At 38.7% G+C, this 17353-nt stretch overlaps 1 protein-coding gene across 4 annotated transcripts in view; it reads left to right on the top strand.

Moving 5' to 3' along the window:
• Window positions 1-17353, top strand: part of ZEB1 (zinc finger E-box binding homeobox 1) — a 122055-nt gene that overhangs the window by 62570 nt on the left and 42132 nt on the right. The window contains exon 2 of one of the 4 annotated variants that reach the window (XM_039380637.1): window positions 10322-10345. The exons of the other annotated variants lie outside the window; for them this stretch is intronic. Coding sequence (XP_039236571.1) covers window positions 10322-10345 — 24 coding nt within the window. The remainder of the gene's footprint in view (window positions 1-10321; window positions 10346-17353) is intronic. 4 annotated transcript variants of the gene reach the window in all.

Genomic DNA, 17353 nt, shown 5'->3' with positions numbered 1-17353 from the left:
TGCCAACATTACTCACAGTGTTGAAGAAGAAAGGAAAGGTGCAAGTCTGGGATCCAGTCTGAGCACTGAGTTATCGCAATTGTTATGCAGAGCAGACAAGATCCAAGGAATCAGCTCGGACACCAGCTGAAGGAGAAGAATGTATGTAAAATGTGAAGTATAGCCACTCCATACTTGGAATGGTAGCAGTTAAAATGGTCTGAAATTATGTCTGTGTACTTTTCATCACATCTGTTCCTCATTCAATGGTCAATGAACAGAGTTTGCTCTGCCTGACTAGCTGCTGCTCAGGTCACTTCAGTAAAAGCACTTGGTGTTCACAGGAGCAGTTGCACTCTCTTGAATTTCTCATCTGCACACGTACATGGCTGTCAAAATGATAAATACTTTTAAAAACTTGGACTTCAAATTTAACTTCCAAATTATTGAGCGCTTTGGTTTGTGGTGGTGCCTTTTTTCTTTATTTTTTAAAGCTGGCCTTACTTTCTCTGTCAGGTGGAGCCTAGTCAGAGTGTTGTCAGAGTGATGTTGGGAAGATGTTTAAATACACAGATACAAAGGATCACAGAATATGCTGAGTTGGAAGGGACCCATCAGGATCATTGAGTCCAACTCCTGGTCCTATGCAGGACACCCCAAGAATCACACTGTGTGCCTGAGAGCATTGTCCAAATGCTTATTGAACTCAGATAGGTTGGTGTTGTGACCACTTCCCTGGGGAGCCTGTTCCAGTGCTCAACCACCCTGTGGGTAAAAACCTTTTCCTGGTATCTAGCCTAAACTTCCCTTGACTCAGCTTCAGGCTGTTTCCTCGAGTCCTGTCACTGGTCATGAGAGTGAAGAGATCAGTACCTGCCCCTCCACTTCCCCCTGTGAGAATGTTGAAGACCCCAGTGAGGTCTGCCCTCAGTCTCCTCCTCTCCAGGCTGAACAGACCAAGGCACCTCAGCCATTCCTCATTCAGCATCCCCTCCAGACCCTTCACTATCTTTGTGGTCCTCCTTTGGACACTCTGTAATAGCTTTATATCTTTCTTATATTGTGGTGCTCAAAACTGCACACAATATTTAAGGTGAGGCCACCCCAACGCAAAGCAGAGCAGGACGATCCCCTCCCTCGCCTGGCTGGTGATGCTTTGCCTGATGCCCCCCAGGACATGGTTGACCCTCCTGGCTGCCAGGGCACTGCTGACTCCTATTCAACTTGCCATCAACCAGAACCCCCAGGTCCTTTTCCATGGCACTGCCTTCCAGCCTCTCATTCCCCAGTCTGTACGAACATCCAGTGTTGCCCCATCCCAGGTGCAGAATTTGGCACTTTCCCTAGTTAAACTTCATGTGGTTGGTGATTGCCCATCTCTCTAATATGTCAAGGTCTCTCTGCAGGGCCTCTCTGCCCTCAAGGGAGTCGGCAGCTCTTCCCAATTTAGTGTTGTCAGCAAACTTAGTATTCCTACGAGTCCTGCATCCAAGTTATTAGTGAGGATGTTGAAAAGAACTGAGCTGAAAATGAAGTCCTGCAGAACCCCACTAGTGACTGGGTGCCATCCTGATGTTACCCCATTCACTGTAACTCCTTGTGCTCAACCTGTGAGCCAGTTGTTCACCCATCTCATAACACGGTTATCCAGCTGTGTGCTGGACATTTTGTCCAGAAGGATCCTATGAGAGACAATATCAAAAGCTTTACTGAAGTCCAAAAAGATTACATCAACTGGGTTCTCTTGATCAGCTAGGTGGGTTACCTTGTCATAGAAGGAAATCAGGTTGGATAAGCGGGACTTCCCTCTCATGAAACCATGTTGGCTGTGACCAATGACAGCATTGTCCTCGAGGTATTTTTCAGTACTTCCCAGAATAATCTTTTCCATGATTTTACTGGGCACTGAAGTGAGACTGACAGGCCTGTACTTTCCAGTGTCCTCCTTCTTGAAGATTGGGACAAAGTTTTCCAGCTTCCAGTCAGCTGGGACTTCTCCAGATTCCCAAGATGGCTTGAAAATCGAGAGGTTTTGTGATGACATCAGCCAGCTCTTTAAAGATTCTTGGATTAATCCCATCAGGTCCCATAGATTTGTAGGGATCCAGCTGTTTCAGCAGATCCTGAGCAAGTTCAGGGTCAACTGGGAGTTGATCGTTCTTGCAGTCATGGTCCTCCAGCAAATTTTGGGTTGAGTGAGTGATCATTCAGTGGTACCTATGCAAATTAAGTCTGACCACCTGCCTAGCGAGAGAGCATTGCCTGTCTTGTATGTGGGATGAGACAGAAGTCATGTGGAAAAATAGCAGGTGAAATGTGAGTGAAAACTGTAGTGTAGTGTAGTGTCGTAGGGCCTCAACCTGAACTTCCAAGAAGGAGCCATTATTTTCCCCTCAGCTATGCAGTTGTCTTCCTTGCTTAACTTCTGATTATGTCTTTTATGTAATCTATGCTGAGTTATTTTTATATGCTGAGTCTGCTCTTATCTCTTCTACAATGCTCAATGCTTTTCAAATTAATCCCCACAATTGTGTATTAGTCAGAATGTCGATGTATCACATGCCATGCAGAGGGTATCTGCCAGTGGCTTTCAACATTTGGTTTGTACATCCTAAAACTTTCCTGAGGACGATGCAGATGACTGTATGATGACTGCAGATGAATTCCAAGTTTTTAATACGCTTTCTTGGATACTGTAAGCACAAGTCTTAAAAATAACTTACCTGTAAAATAAAAACTAGTGGGTTTTCTCCTAATTGTCCTGTTTCCATCCTACATACCCCTGAAGTATGCTTGTAGCAATATAGTTTTATTGCAAATAGCAATTTAATCTGTCCTGCAGAAAAATTTTAAAAATCAACTTCTAAAGATGATTTAATTAAGTCAGGAAAGTTAGGCACTGACCTAAAAAAATTATTCAAGGTAGAATCAGAATTTAAAAGTACCCCAAAACCAAACACAAAACTTAGATCTGCTTTAACTTTCTTTTCCCTTAATGTGCATGATTTTCTGCTTTTCATCTCAAAGCTAGCAGTTATGCCTGGTCACACGTCTTTTAAAATTGGGAATTTAGTACAGTATCAAAATTAGAATACACGTTTCCAGATTTGACAGGGGTTTTTTCACTGTCTAAAAACTGTTTAATACTGTTAATTTTGGATTTGCTTTAAGTTGCCTACTACTTTTAGCCTTTAAAATTTCAGACCTTTTCATGTCCTTCTGAGGTGCAGCTTGCTTACCTAGTAGCTACAGCATAGCAACTGGTAACAGGATTTTACTCTAAGTATCTAGGACATTAATACATTGCTATAATAAACCTGAAAGTGTTAAAGTAGCTTTGTACATTAAAAGGGAAACATAAGAATTATGTCTTGCAGTTTTGAAAACAGAATATTAATAATGTTGAGAACTCCAGGAGCACTTCTGTCTGGGCTCCTTGGAGCTGGCATGCAGTTCCTTCTTTTGCTGATGTGGAGCTCTCTCCTCATTGCAAAAATGAGGACCCATGTATTTATCACAAATTTGTTGACTCAGCAAAGGCTGTTGAACACATTTTTTTGAATGTAATAGATTCTGAAAGTAATTTTTAATGTAAATAAAAACTTAAAAATTGGACAGAATATCAATGAGCAAAACAGAATGGATTTCTTTTTCCAGTGCAACACTGGAAAAGCTGCTTGCAAGTTGATACCCATCTTGCTGCCACTTAATGTCTTGGAGAAGATATACAGTTAGCCAGAGGCCTGGAAGAAGCAGGAGTAAAGAATGTTTTACTTTCTTCATCCTAGCATACTGCCTACTCCTGCTTGTTATTAGGGGATTTTGTCCAGATACTTGTTCGCCCTTGGTCTCTATTTTTTTCTGCTTTGAAGGAGAATAGTAGACTTGAATCAGGCTGAACTGATTTTCCATTCTTATAGCAAAATCTAGGAACAAAGAAAATCCTAAACTGTAAAGGTCTGAGAGGAAAACAGTTCTTTGCTGTCAGGGATGGGAGGCTGACAGACCTGTGGAAGAGGGTGAGGGAACTGGCAAATCAGTGCCACAGGAAACCCCTTCTGCTCTTGCCCTCCAGTGAATATCCACCTGTCACTGAAATGAACCCTATAATTTGGTGCTTTGCAGTGTGATCACTGGGTGATCAAACAGTTTCCCTGTCAATTATCTAATGCAACATTATTTTTCAAGTATGTTTTCTGATGCTTTATAGTTCAGCTTTAAGATACTAAACATGAGCAGTAGCAGAAACTATTGCTTTAAGAGTTTCTCAAGTCTGTTAGGGTTTGCTGTCTTAATGGTGGTGTGCAGAGAGAGGGTAGGATGTAGAGTCAGCCAGCTTTTCTTTTTACTGTTTAATTTAATTAGATCTAATTTAATTCTCTTATCAGTGAAATCCCTAACTGGCGACAGTTCTAGCTATTACATGTGGCACTTGAATCTTTTTTGTTGGGATCAAACAATACAGTGAAAACATTAATTTTTTCCAGATATGCTGATGTGAGGTTGTACTGTCACATCCAGAGCCACAGACTATTTCAGTGTCTTCCCAAATGTTTCAGAGGAGGACAGTCAATGAACTTAGTCTTGAAGTGTTTCATTTTTTTATCTTCCTCCCACCTGATGTCAGATTATCATTTCAAGGATGTTTTTTTCAAATGTGGTGGGACAACCAAAATTGGTTTATATAATAATAAAATGCCTCTCACAATTAACATTGGAACAGAATATGTAAGATTTCTGTAACATTAGGAGGAATTTCTTCACAGAAAAGGTTTTCAAGCATTGGAACAGGCTGCCCAGAGAGATGGTGGAGTCACTGTCTGTGAAGGTGTTTAAGAAAGAATGGCCCTTAGTGCCCTGATCTGGTTGACTTGATGATCTCAGAGGTCTTTTCCAACCCCTCTGATTCTGTGATTAATTTCTTTGAAGCTCATGAATATGTTTTCTAGTGGAACTACAAATGGTGAGAATTAGAAGACATTTATGTAAATTCTGCATTTTTGAAGTTTTGCATGAATCAAAATACCTCCTCAGTCTTCTGTTCTGCTTAAAGGATAAAAATGCCTCTGACAAAATGTTGAATTTTCTTATTTTAGTCATGCATGTGCTAATACTTACCACTTATATTTCTCCATCGCTCATTGCAGAAAATTTTTTCAGTGTTGAAATGAATGTTACTGAATGCACAGCTGCTTCTAACAAGGGCTGTAAGGACTCTGTCTGTTTAAGTGACAGACAATTCACTTATGGGTTTGAAATTGCTATCACACCTAAAGACTAGTATTGTGGAGAAGTTTGTTTTCCTTACTATTGAAAATTTAAGTATTTCGTGTAAGTATCTCTTACCTGTAATTTCAAAATTGTGTTGTCATGATTTGTTTCCTAAATTTATGGGCACATGTGTTGTGTATTCAGTAGGTGGGCTGCACAGCAAGGGGAGAGTGTGCAGTGTCCGACATTCAGCCACTCCTGCAGAGATGCTCTGAATCGTGGAGTTGATGGTGATTTGTGATGATAATGTGTTATTGAGATACTATCCAAAGTTAGATTAAATAAGGAAGCTCTAATGAGAGAAATGATTCTGTCTTTCTATTCCATTCTTGTGAGACCCCACTGGAGTGCTGCATCCAGCTCTCGGTTTCTCCCTTCTGGACAGGAAGCGAGTCCAGAGGAGGGCTACAAAGATGATTAGAGGGATGGAGCACCTCTCCTCTGAGGAAAGGCTGAGAGAATTGGGTGTGTTCAGCCTGGAAAAGAGAAGGCTTTGGGGTGACCTAATTGTGACCTTCAAGTACCTGAAGGGAGCCTACAAGAGAAATGGGGAGAAACTCTGTACAAAAAGAGCATATAGTGAGAAAACAATGGAGAATGGCTTCAAACTGAGAGTAGGCTTAGATTAGATATTAGGAAGAAATTCTTTACTGTCTGGATGGTGAGGCACTGAACAGGTTGCCCAGAGACCTTGTGGATGCCCCATCCCTGGAAGTGTTCAAGGCCAGGTTGGATGGGGTTCTGAGCAATCTGGTCAAGTGAAAGGTGTCCCTATACATAGTGGGGAGGTTGGAACTAGATAATCTGTGATTGGGATATAGGGGATATTACATTACTGGAAGTAAATTAATTTACACAACTGGCAGATGGCTGTTGATCTGGTAACTGCTTGTCACTGATTTTCGGGGAAGAATTTATTTGGCATCATTTCTTATAAATCTATTTTTAGAATCTTTCTGAAGTTAGAAAATAGTTTTTTTAAGAGCTAAAGTTAATGTATAAGCATTTCTTAAATAAAACCTTTAATTTCATATGGTACCATGCAAAAATAACTTTCCACTTCCTCTTTTGTAATCTCTAAGATCAGTTCATAGTCTCAAGTTTAAAGTTGACTTTTTATTATGATAATTTTTTTTCTCACCTTCAAACCTGTCTATTTGTCATTTGCTTAAATGTGACTATTTCAAATTTGCTTTTAGAGAACAATTTAAATGAAGTTTGTTTGTACACAGATTTTTCCTAACTAACTTAGGGGAGGGGGAGTTGCCATGTAAGTACATCCTGAAAAAATTCCACTAGAGGAAATAAAAGGATATCTTCAGAAAAATTTTTAGTCGACGAAGACAAGGTCCTCGTATGTGTACAAAACACACTCTAAACTGCTAATTAATAAACATAGGAACCTGCAGATGTGGATTCCAGACTTTAATTTAAGCCTGTCTTGGTGCTGCCATCTCCACCTGTCCTGGGATTTCTTGAGCCATTCACTTAATGGGGAAAATTCCCTTCTTCCCACTCTCACTTCTCATTCTCATGTGGTCAGCAGAAACCCAGGAGCTCTGGGAAGCTGGAACCCCAGGCTTTGACCTTTCATAAAGCTGGCAGAGATCTGGGAGACTTTGTGTTCTCTCTCAGCACCCCTCACCTCCCTTGTGCTGTGTAAGGTTCTCAGCAGCTGAGAAAAGAAATTTGAGACTCTTTACCACTTATCTTATAAATGTATGCTTCCCTTTGTCAAGTATGACCATCTTTATATTTTAAAATAATTATTAAAAAGCAAAGATGGAAAAAATTGTCTTTCTCTGAAATGTGCTTTTCTATGTTCTGAAAATAAAAGCAGTTTATCATTGCACCTTGCAAGCCTAACACAGAGGGAACCTGTGAAATTCTATTCATATAAAGTAATTTCAAATGTAGTTGCTACAGGTTTACTGTCTGAAATATTTTACTAGGTTTAATAAACAAATATTTGTTGATAGGTTAGTTGAAGCTCTGGCATAGGTGCTAAGTTGAGACTTCATCTAATGAACTACTTTAAATATTATAGTGCTTTTTTGTCCATAGCAATGGAATGTTTTATGTTCCTCATGCAGTCAGGTTATATGGATCCTAAAACGCTTGATGACATTGTTCAGTTTTTCTCCAGGAAGCAGTACATTAAATTCAAGAGTATCATATTAATTCAATGGCATTTCCTACCAATAATAAGCTTTGTGTAGTCTGTCTTCAGTGTATGAGGTTAATAATGAGTTTAAAAAATTGAAATTGGTATAGAAATCACTCCGATGTATTTTCATCTTAAGCTAATTTCTTCTTGAGGATGATTTAAATATGGACCTGGAAAAGGGAAAGCATACACCGACATTTTTAAAGAGGGAAAAAAGGAAGACCTGGGGAACAACAGGCCAGTCAGTCTCACCTCAGTGCCCAGCAAGATCAAGGAGCAGATCCTCCTGAAGACCATGCTAAGGCATATGGAAAATAAGGAAGTGATTAATGACAGCCAATATGGCTTCACTAAGGGCAAATCATGCCTGACAAATTTGATGGCCTTCTGTGCAGGGTTATGGCAGTGGTGGATGAGGAAAGAGCAACTGGTGTCAACTACCTACACTTGTGGAAAGCATTTAACACTGTCCTACATGACATCCTTGTCTCTAAACTGGAGAGAAATTGGCTGATTGGTCCCATTCAAAGTATTCAAAACCAGGCTGGACGGGGATTTGAGCAATGTGTTCTGGTGGAAGGTGTCCCCACCCATGGCAGGGGAGTTGGAACTAGATGATCTTTAAGGTTCCTTCCAAGCCAAACCATTCTGTGATTCTATAATTCTGAACACATAACTTCTAAGATACAGACTAGGAAAAAACTTTCCTGTCAAATTCCTTCTCAGAAGACCTACCAACTGCACCAATGTGTAGCTAATTCAGAATGACTTTAGAAAGCAAAGTAAACCCTCCTATAGATATTTTCTGACAACTGGCTCATCTTTTCATGTTATTGGCAAGAACCACATTAAGCTATTCTGTCCCTGATCCTTTTTTCATTGTTCTAATTCCTTTGCTCAGCAGGGTAAACTACATGTTCTCTTGGAAATTCCTTGCTGGTAAGCTGAGAGAAGATGTACTCCGTGTGACAGGACAGCTGAACGTGGGCTAATGTGTCCACAATGAGACCAGTTGTGCACGATGGCTTCTGAGTAGCCCAGGTTAGCCTGAGGATAGAAGACCAGAATTCAGAACTGAAGATTAGGTACCACCTTTTTGTTTTGTTGAACGTAGTGGCAAGTTGAAGTCATCATAAATATCCTGATTCATTTCTCCAGGGATTTGATAAAACATCCATTGTACCTGGTATATTATCTGACAGCAGCAGTGTAGACATAGACATTAAAACAAAGGAAGCAACACATTCTAACTCCAGAATGAATTTGAGCACTTCTTAGTTACATGCAGTAGGGAACACTGAAAACAAGCAAATTAAACTTTAGGAAACAAAACCTGTGATTAAGGTATTTTGAGCTTGGGAAGGATCCTTTTCCTTTGGTGCTGCACTAGTCAGCTATATGGACTGTGTATTTCTCTCTGGGCACGTTGGCAGTTCTTGCTGTACGTGTGTGCTCCTGCAATCACTTATTGCAAAATGCAATAAGAAAGCACTGAAGGCTTCCTGAAGAGAAACATTGCACAGCAGTGTCCAGTGATCAAGAAAACATTTGACATGTGTGGGAAAAACTAAACTGATCACAGGTCCCATGGAAGTCTGTTTGAGATCTTGCATGTCATACCTGGAACAAAGACTCACCTAGATTAAAACTTCGAGACATCTGTTTTCTGCTTTTACTGTAGCCTGTGCTTTTGAAGAAAACTTTTACAGTTTGAGTAGGTGTAATAAGTTCATAAAACTTGTATTTGTGTGATCTCATCGAACTGAGGAAAATGTCTTCACAAGCTGTTATTTCTGATCAGTGTCATAATTTCTAAATAAAAATTTTCTTTAAAAGTCTTCCTTCTTCTACAACAGCAGCAAATAAGCATAAGAAAAGTGGTGTCTGTATTACAGTCACGTTACGATGCTCAAAACTTCTTTAATTTTTCGATATGTTTTAGAACTTCTGTTGCTTCTCCCACTGCTATTTTCTAGCAGTCTGTGACTGGATAAGAGACCCAAGCATTAATATATGGAGGTAGAAACATGGGACAAAATTAAGCTCCCTACAATGACAAGCATTTTTTTGAAAGAAATAAGACTGAACACTTCCTTTACATTCATTTAATCTCTAAGTCTATGCACTGGTCTGAAGAGGGTTTGGAGTGGCAGAGCTTGACTCATGAAAATGTTCTCCACTCAGAGTACGACACTCACAAGCAGAAGGGTGAAGCTGTTTGCAAGCTTTAGGAGTTCCTAAATGAAATTGCTGCCTTTTGCTTTTTTCCTCCCTTAAGCTTATTTTTAGTTATGTATTCTTTTTTTTTATTCCCATTTGCCTGCACTACTGCTCTGACTGAGTTTGAAATAGGTGATCTGTTTCTCTATGGCAACACCCCTGCACTAATAAACCAGGCTAAGTAGCAGGATGGGTTTGCTTGGCCTGGCACAATGCTGTGACACCTATGAGGGTTTTTGCTTTGATGTTGCCTTCTGTCAGGGCAAGTTGGAACATAATGGAGTTCACTTCTTGCAGAAGAGCCTGTATACAAAGATAGGCCCTTCTGTGCAGTATACAGCATGCCTTAGTTTTCTGCAAGGCTAGTTTAGTGATGGTAATACCCATCAGCCTTTTGTAGTAGCTCCTAATGAGTTAAACTTGGCCAGGATTACTCTCTCATGGTGCCGTTCCCCCCCTCATACTTTCTGCAGGTGTCACTCACAATTTTTGTACATTTAAGGGAGTTCAGGCATCTCTTCCCAAGTATATTTAAATAGAAATGTTAGAGAAGACTAGGGATAAAACTGAAAGCCAAGTGGATTTTGTACAAGGGAAGTTATCTCAGTTTGCTGATACACATTGTCTATCTCCTGGGTGAAGGTTCAAGTACACCTTAACCCAAAACTGTCTGTTTTCTTTCAGGTTTTTGCCAGTGTCTTCTCCCAGGTATGTTCTTCCTTAGGTACCTTGTCATAGTCACCTGGGCTAATGAGTTGTCAGCATTTTAGATGCTGAAATCTGGGGTATTCCTGCTATATTCATTCCACTTAGTCTTGGAGAGAAATAAGCACTCCTACAGGGCAGCCCACCTCTCCTGAGGCAGATGGCTGTCAGGGTACATTAAGCATCCATTTGAAGCACCAAATATATTCTATAAAAAAAGTGTGACATTCTTTGTTTGCACAGTCATCAAAGAGGAAAATAAAACAACAAAACATAATTTGAGATGTTGTTTACTACTCATTCCCTGATGCCATATCCCATGGAGCATGAGTATTATTAAGGTGTAATTGATAACATGCTGTATCTCAATCCAGATATTACATCATGACTGGGACACATACACCTGTCCTTAAACTATTTAATTCAATGTAATTTGCATTAGTGTATCTATTAAACTGTGTACCAGATGAGTTATAATAATGTAGACAGGCATTTAGAAAAGCACTGATATATGTTATTGATAACAACAGCTTGACTTGAACTGTGCTATCAGCAGGTGGGATGACTAGGAAGTGTTTGAAGAAAGTAGAGTCAGAAGTGAGAAATGAAGCAGGGCTTTTCATAAGCAGATCAGCACACAAGACTGTGTATTTTATAAGTTTATCTTGAATAGTTTAGGGTAATTTAGTATAACTGATTTATAAAGTTACAAATAATTTTATTATGGCATGATAAAAGGAGGTCTGTGCTTTTGGTCAGTGTTCCTGTTGTAGTGAACTCATGTTCATGTGCAGATTCCTGTTTGCGTGTGCCCAAAGACCTTCTTTGGAATGTTATCTCTAAACTTGAATTTAGTTAGCTGATATTTCATCCCATGTGGGCAGCCCACCTGCTAGTTTTTAAAGTTTTTACTGTGTAAGTATTGGTTTTCATTCTCATTTACAGCTCATATAGCATAGCTGTTGTGCTACTTTCATCTGCATTTGTGTATCATATTCCTCTCCATTTACTGTGTCATAGTCTGAACATATTGAGTAATATTCTTCTATCACATGAGATTTGGGTTTATTTTTAAGTCTTTCAGTTCATAGCTGAGTTGTATCCTTTCTGCTTCGTTGTTCCCTTTTCCATTCCCACTTCTATTCTCAGCTCAGATGGTTAGAGTACAAACACAGCAATCCCTCTTGCTGGATTATAATAAAATTGTTTCCCTTGCAGGATTAGTTGACTGTTAAATAGATTGCAATGATTTTCAAGGATATTAAGCACTTCATAAATAATTATAGTTATTTATATGTATATGTGTGTAAATATATATGTGTATCTGTATTCTTTATATATTTTAGAAAACTCAAACCATATTTTTTCTTTTTTACTCTTCATAGAAGTCACATCTGATGCTAATGAATACAAATAACAGGTATAAGTTTTTTGTGTTCTATGACTTTACTGCTATTCATTGGGTTTGGGGCTCATCTTGCACTAGGTCCTTTTATACTTTGAGGTGAACTTACCTTTTTTGGTGTTGGGAATATGTAGCATCATTATTGGTACCCAAAGGTGATGGGATTTGACCAGTTTCATTTGCATGATCCTTTCATACTTGTTTGTGGAATGCCACTGTAGGGTTGCAACCTTGATCTCTTAATGATAGTGCTGAGTAGCTTTGTCCTCAAACATCTTCACAGTTCAGACCTGTCACCTCTCTCCAGTTCTTTGTGGATCAAAACTCTGCTCTTCTCACTGTGGCAGGAAACATATTGCAAATCTTTCTTTTGTTTATCAGAATTTAATATTCCTTGATGGCTTCCACAAGGTCGTGAAGCAGCTGAAAGCAAACTAACATGAGACTCACAGGAACCACTGAAACTACTGTCACACTACACCTTGCCCAATTGTCAGGTTATAAACCTAGTTGTATACTGAATGAGAAGAAAAGTTTCTTTTTGTTGAAGATAGTTCAATGAAGATATCCTCTCTAATATTAAGAAAAGCTTGAAATCCTCCCTCTCAAAATGCTCCTAAAGTAAGAAATCATGTATAGTTGATTCTGTGTTTCTTCCAGAAAACTCTCATTGTGAACATGCTGTAAACAGCATGTAAGAGGCTTTATCATTACCAAAAATTTTTAGGATAAAGAGTCTTCTACAAAAAAAGAAAAACCATGGGAAAATCAGGGGTGGGTTATCAATAAATGTAGAATAACAGATGGTGATGCACTTAAAGCATATAAGATAGTGCATATTTTTGCAGGAAAATAATTAGTTTGTATTCAAACATACATCTGTTTCCCTGATACAGGTTAAAAAAAATGCAATTAATAAAACTTATAGCTATCTGAAATACTGTCCTAGCTCTTATAAACAAATTACAGAACTTAAGGTAGATGGAAGGCATACACCTAATAAAGTTTTAAAGCTTTGGAGCATGAACCAAACTTTGTTGGTTTTAAGGCTGAAAGGGGATATTTCTTTGTATAAGTTATTTCCTTTTCTAAGTATTCAGTAAAGGTTGTTGTGAGGGAGATGACACTGAGCCAGATGAAAAAGTAACATTCCTAACGCGGAAATGAACATGTTCTGAGATGCCTGTTGACATCTGAACCTTTTCTAGTTCTTTATTGTATGGGAACTGAAATAGTAAAGCTTACTCCTTGCTTTTATGTAGAACTTGCTGTAGTCAGCTGCAATTTTATCCCTTCACTGTGTAAGCTGCTGTAATATGCTTTATTTAAGACATGGGAATCCAGTTAGAAGGTATAGCTGCATAGAATACCAGTACTGCCTCACTGTGGGAAAAGACTGAGAACAACCGCCAGTGGATCCTTTACACTGATTTCTAGGATGTTTATGGATGTAGGTAGAGGTTTTGATAGTTACGAAGTTCTTAATTATGTGAATACCCTTTACCTGGGAAGTCACTCTTGCTTTATGGTGAGACCATGAAAAGGCAAGATGAAGCAGGGTGGATAGGTTAGGCATGATGCCATGGGAATGCAGCTTCTGGGCATGACCAACTCCGACTGCAGGCAGAATTAACTATGCCTCCTGTGTCTGCCCAGATGCACGAAGACTTAAATGTGACATTTTAATATTAAGGTATGTTTCAATCTAGGAGGAAAATGTAGATGGTTGTGCTGCTCCTGGGCAATATTAGGGTTTTTTAGAATCAGGTACACAGCAGCCTGTGAACTAAATAAACTTCCTCTCATGTTCAAAATACCTTTGAGCTAAATCTGAGAAATAAGTGAGGCTTTAATTGAAATTGGGTTAAATACCTCGGGAAGGTTTGGGGAGGGGAGAGTATTGGGGCTCTCCCACTTACGGAACCCTTTTTCTGAAATAGGTTGGGCACAATGGAGCAGGTAAGGACTATCAATATTTGGGCGGATAGAGCACAATGTATCAGTAGGCCTTGAAAACCACAGAAAAGTGTCTGTCTAGAAAAACGGCACAAAAATAGTGAAGGGCCAAGAGGGGAAGCTGTATGAGGAGTGGCAGAGGTCATTTGGCTTGTTCAGCCTGAAGGAGACTGAGGGGGGACCTCATGACAGTCTACAGCTTCCTCACGAGGGGAAGTGGAGGGACAGGCACCAGATCTCTTCTCTCTCGTGGCTCCTCACGAGGGGAAGTGGAGGGGCAGGCACCAGATCTCTTCTCTCTCGTGGCTCCTCACGAGGGGAAGTGGAGGGACAGGCACCAGATCTCTTCTCTCTCGTGGCTCCTCACGAGGGGAAGTGGAGGGGCAGGCACCAGATCTCTTCTCTCTCGTGGCCAGTGATAGGACCCAAGGAAACGGCATGAAGTGTTGTCAAGTGAGATTTTTAGGTTGGATATTAGGGAAAGATTCTTAATCCAGAGGGCAGTTGAACACTGGAACAGGCTTCCCAGGCTTAGTGCTCTGACCACTTGCCTACCATAGTTCAAGAAGCATTTTAACAATGCTCTCAGTGTTCATGGTGTGATCCTTGGGGCTCTCCTGTGCAGAGTCAGGAGCTGGACTTTGATGATCCTCGTGGGTCCCTTCCAACTCAGGATATTCTATGATTCTCTGAGTATCAAGTTAGAAAAATGCAATTCATAATAGGAAGGAGTGTTCCAGTACTCACAGTAACAACTCAGCAAGGGGTCAGTAAAATGAGAACTATCTGTTGTTTTTTTTACTTCTAATTCTTTCTTTACCTGGTAGTGCTAAATTAACTTCTTTGAATTGCTGTCAGGTTAATTATTATAATCTTTCTGAGAAAAAAAAATTGCATAATTATAAATATTTCTAATTTTTATCTTTTTTTTCCCTAAGCTTATTTGTCATATACTTTTATTGAGTAATCTTCCATCTGAGAAAATCTGGGGAAGAAGGGAAACTTAGAACTCACTTCTACCTGTGCATTTCTTCTTTTTTTTTATGTATAATTTCTAATTATTTAAAATCTCAAGAAAAATAGAAAACAGGGTCTTGTATGAATCAGGGTTCAACATAAGTTGTTTCTTTGTGTTATTCTTCTGGGAGAGCACAGAGAAACTGTTTCATATGCGTATGAAATGTTTGCATAGTACATTTACTCATGCAGTGTGTGTATTGTATTAATTCGTATTACTGTATATTTGTAAATAATGGTTTTGGAGCTGGATTTTGTAAGCAAGTCTTAATAGTTTCATTTCTTTCAGATCTGTTTGCAAACTACCACATAATTGGGCTGGTTTATTGATCTCACAGAGATACGTGTCTGACACTGCACCAGTTAATAAACGGTTTTGTTGGCTTTCTTTAAACTGAATATTTGAGAACACACAGTTCTGTTATGCTGTAGAATTTAAATTGCTTATGTACTGGAATATTTACTACCCTCTTTGTTGTTTCATTTTAGAATGACCTTATTTAAAAATGTATGAGGCTATTTATAATCGACTCTGTGGCAGTGATTAAAGAGGTGTGAATAATAGCTTATTGGAAGTTGACAGCTCCTTGTTTGCTAAACCGCTGTTAGAACGTTTATGCTGCTCAGTTGTACCTCATTTTTCTGAGGGGAAGCTGCGTTTTGACAAGTGCATAGAACAGGTATATGTGGCTGACATTTTTATTATTTAAAGAAAACATTTTGGTTTTATTTCTTTAACTGCATAAAGTTAATTAATTGCTTACTCTGTGTCTAATGATCTGTCTGTAGTGTGCTAATAAAACAAGAGTGAACAAATCCATTTTTACTTGGAAAAATCAGATGTTTTTCTTCCTGAATAGAAATAGTAGCTCCAAACACATTTGATCAAGCAGTCAGGCATCTGTCTTTCTGATGTTTTTGATCTGAGATTAGGATTCTAGATATCTCTAACTCCAGGGAGGCAACCAGGTACTTTTTCATTGCTATTCAAAAATAAGAATCAAGGAAAAAAGAACTGTGACTCATTTATTTGCATGTCATGTTGAAGTAATTCAGTTTTTTGTAATAGCATACGTAGATACCAATGAGCTTGTAGATAAGACTGATAATCAGATAATACTCAGTGTTTATCCATACAGCTGATAAGCACAAATAACTTTCTGGCTTCTGTTCTGCCATCACTGGTATCTTATTTGACCTAGTGGACCTATTTTAAAGGTGAACAGTAACTAAAGCCTCTGTTCGCTCTTGTGTCTTGGCCTATGGGAATAAGTAGTTTCTTGTAGGTCTGTACACCCCATGGTAACAGTATAAAACATAAAACTTTTTAACTTATTTTGGAGAAGGTATGTCAGAATATTGCAACAACTTCCATGTGCATTTTAAGTTTCTCGCAACCAAAAATTGGTAGTCAATTTTCTTCATTTTCTTCTTTTAGCAATGACCTGCCCATACTTTAAATGCACATCAGAACTGTTGATTCAAATTATTTAATAAGTGGTGCAGAAATTAGTAATTTCATATTGCCTTATTACTAAGAACATGTTACAGATATTACTGCATGTCTGATGGTACAAGGCACAATAGAATTATAGACTTTATAATTTTGCTAGATCCTTTAAGAATTCTTAATAGTGGCTACTAACAAAATGCTGTCATACAGGATACCTCTCTCTATGTGCTAGCTCACAGTTTCACAGGTTTTACCCCTTAAGGCACTCAAATGAGATAGTGCAAAATTAGTATTCAGAGTGCACCAAGTTAATGGACTACTATAAGATCTAGATACTGTTTAAATATATACATTATACTAGTAATCTTCATTACTTCTGTTCTCAAGAACTACATTGTGTGCTTTTTACAGAGAGGGGATGCTGTTTCCTAGGTGTGTTCAAATTATGACAATAATTTTTTTTTAGCTATTCTGGTTGATAATAACATTTTTCACTCAGTTTCCTCAATATGCCGTGTCTACTTTAGCTGGCCAAAAATGAATGTGATGTTCCACCCAGGAGGTGGCTGAGTTGTAGCACTGAGTGTTTCCATTGTAAGTAGTCAGTCAAAATGCCTGGGAATTCTCCTAGAGAAAAGAATCTAAGTATCATATGGCTTGAATTTTCCTCAAGCATGTACGTCGTGTCAAAAGTATGTAGCTTTTCAAAAAAACCTCAAAATTTCATTTTTAAAAAATACTATTTGGAATATCAAAATTCTAGAAAAATGCATGTTTTTTTAAGTGCTTAAAGTGCTTTACATTGCATTTATGTTGTATATTTGTGGCTTATTCTCACAAAAATGCCCTTAGATTCTACTTTGTCATCTAAAAACATTACCTGAACTTGCTGAAAATCATAGGATTGGCTTCAATATGTACTGTCATGTCTTTTTTTTTTTTTTCAAAGTTCCTAACTTTTTTAATCTCCTCTTGTATGTTTAACCTCACTTCTGGGTTACTTGGAAATGCAGTGCTGCTGTCCTTCCAGGACAGCAGGCATATTACAATTTGACTATTTATCTTAAATTCTTAAATTTATCTGAAATTTTTTCTTAAATTCTTCCTCATCCTGGCCTCTCTGAAAGTCTTGTGTCTCAAAAGTCACTACCATTGTTCAGGACTTCTAGTCACAGAGAGT

The sequence above is a fragment of the Pipra filicauda genome, unplaced genomic scaffold, assembly GCF_003945595.2.
Source record: "Pipra filicauda isolate LSUMZ 115617 unplaced genomic scaffold, ASM394559v2 scaffold1_size10287979_pilon, whole genome shotgun sequence".
Lineage (NCBI taxonomy): Eukaryota > Metazoa > Chordata > Aves > Passeriformes > Pipridae > Pipra > Pipra filicauda.
Note: the sequence above shows the minus strand (reverse complement) of the source record. Positions and strands in the feature narration are given on the sequence as shown.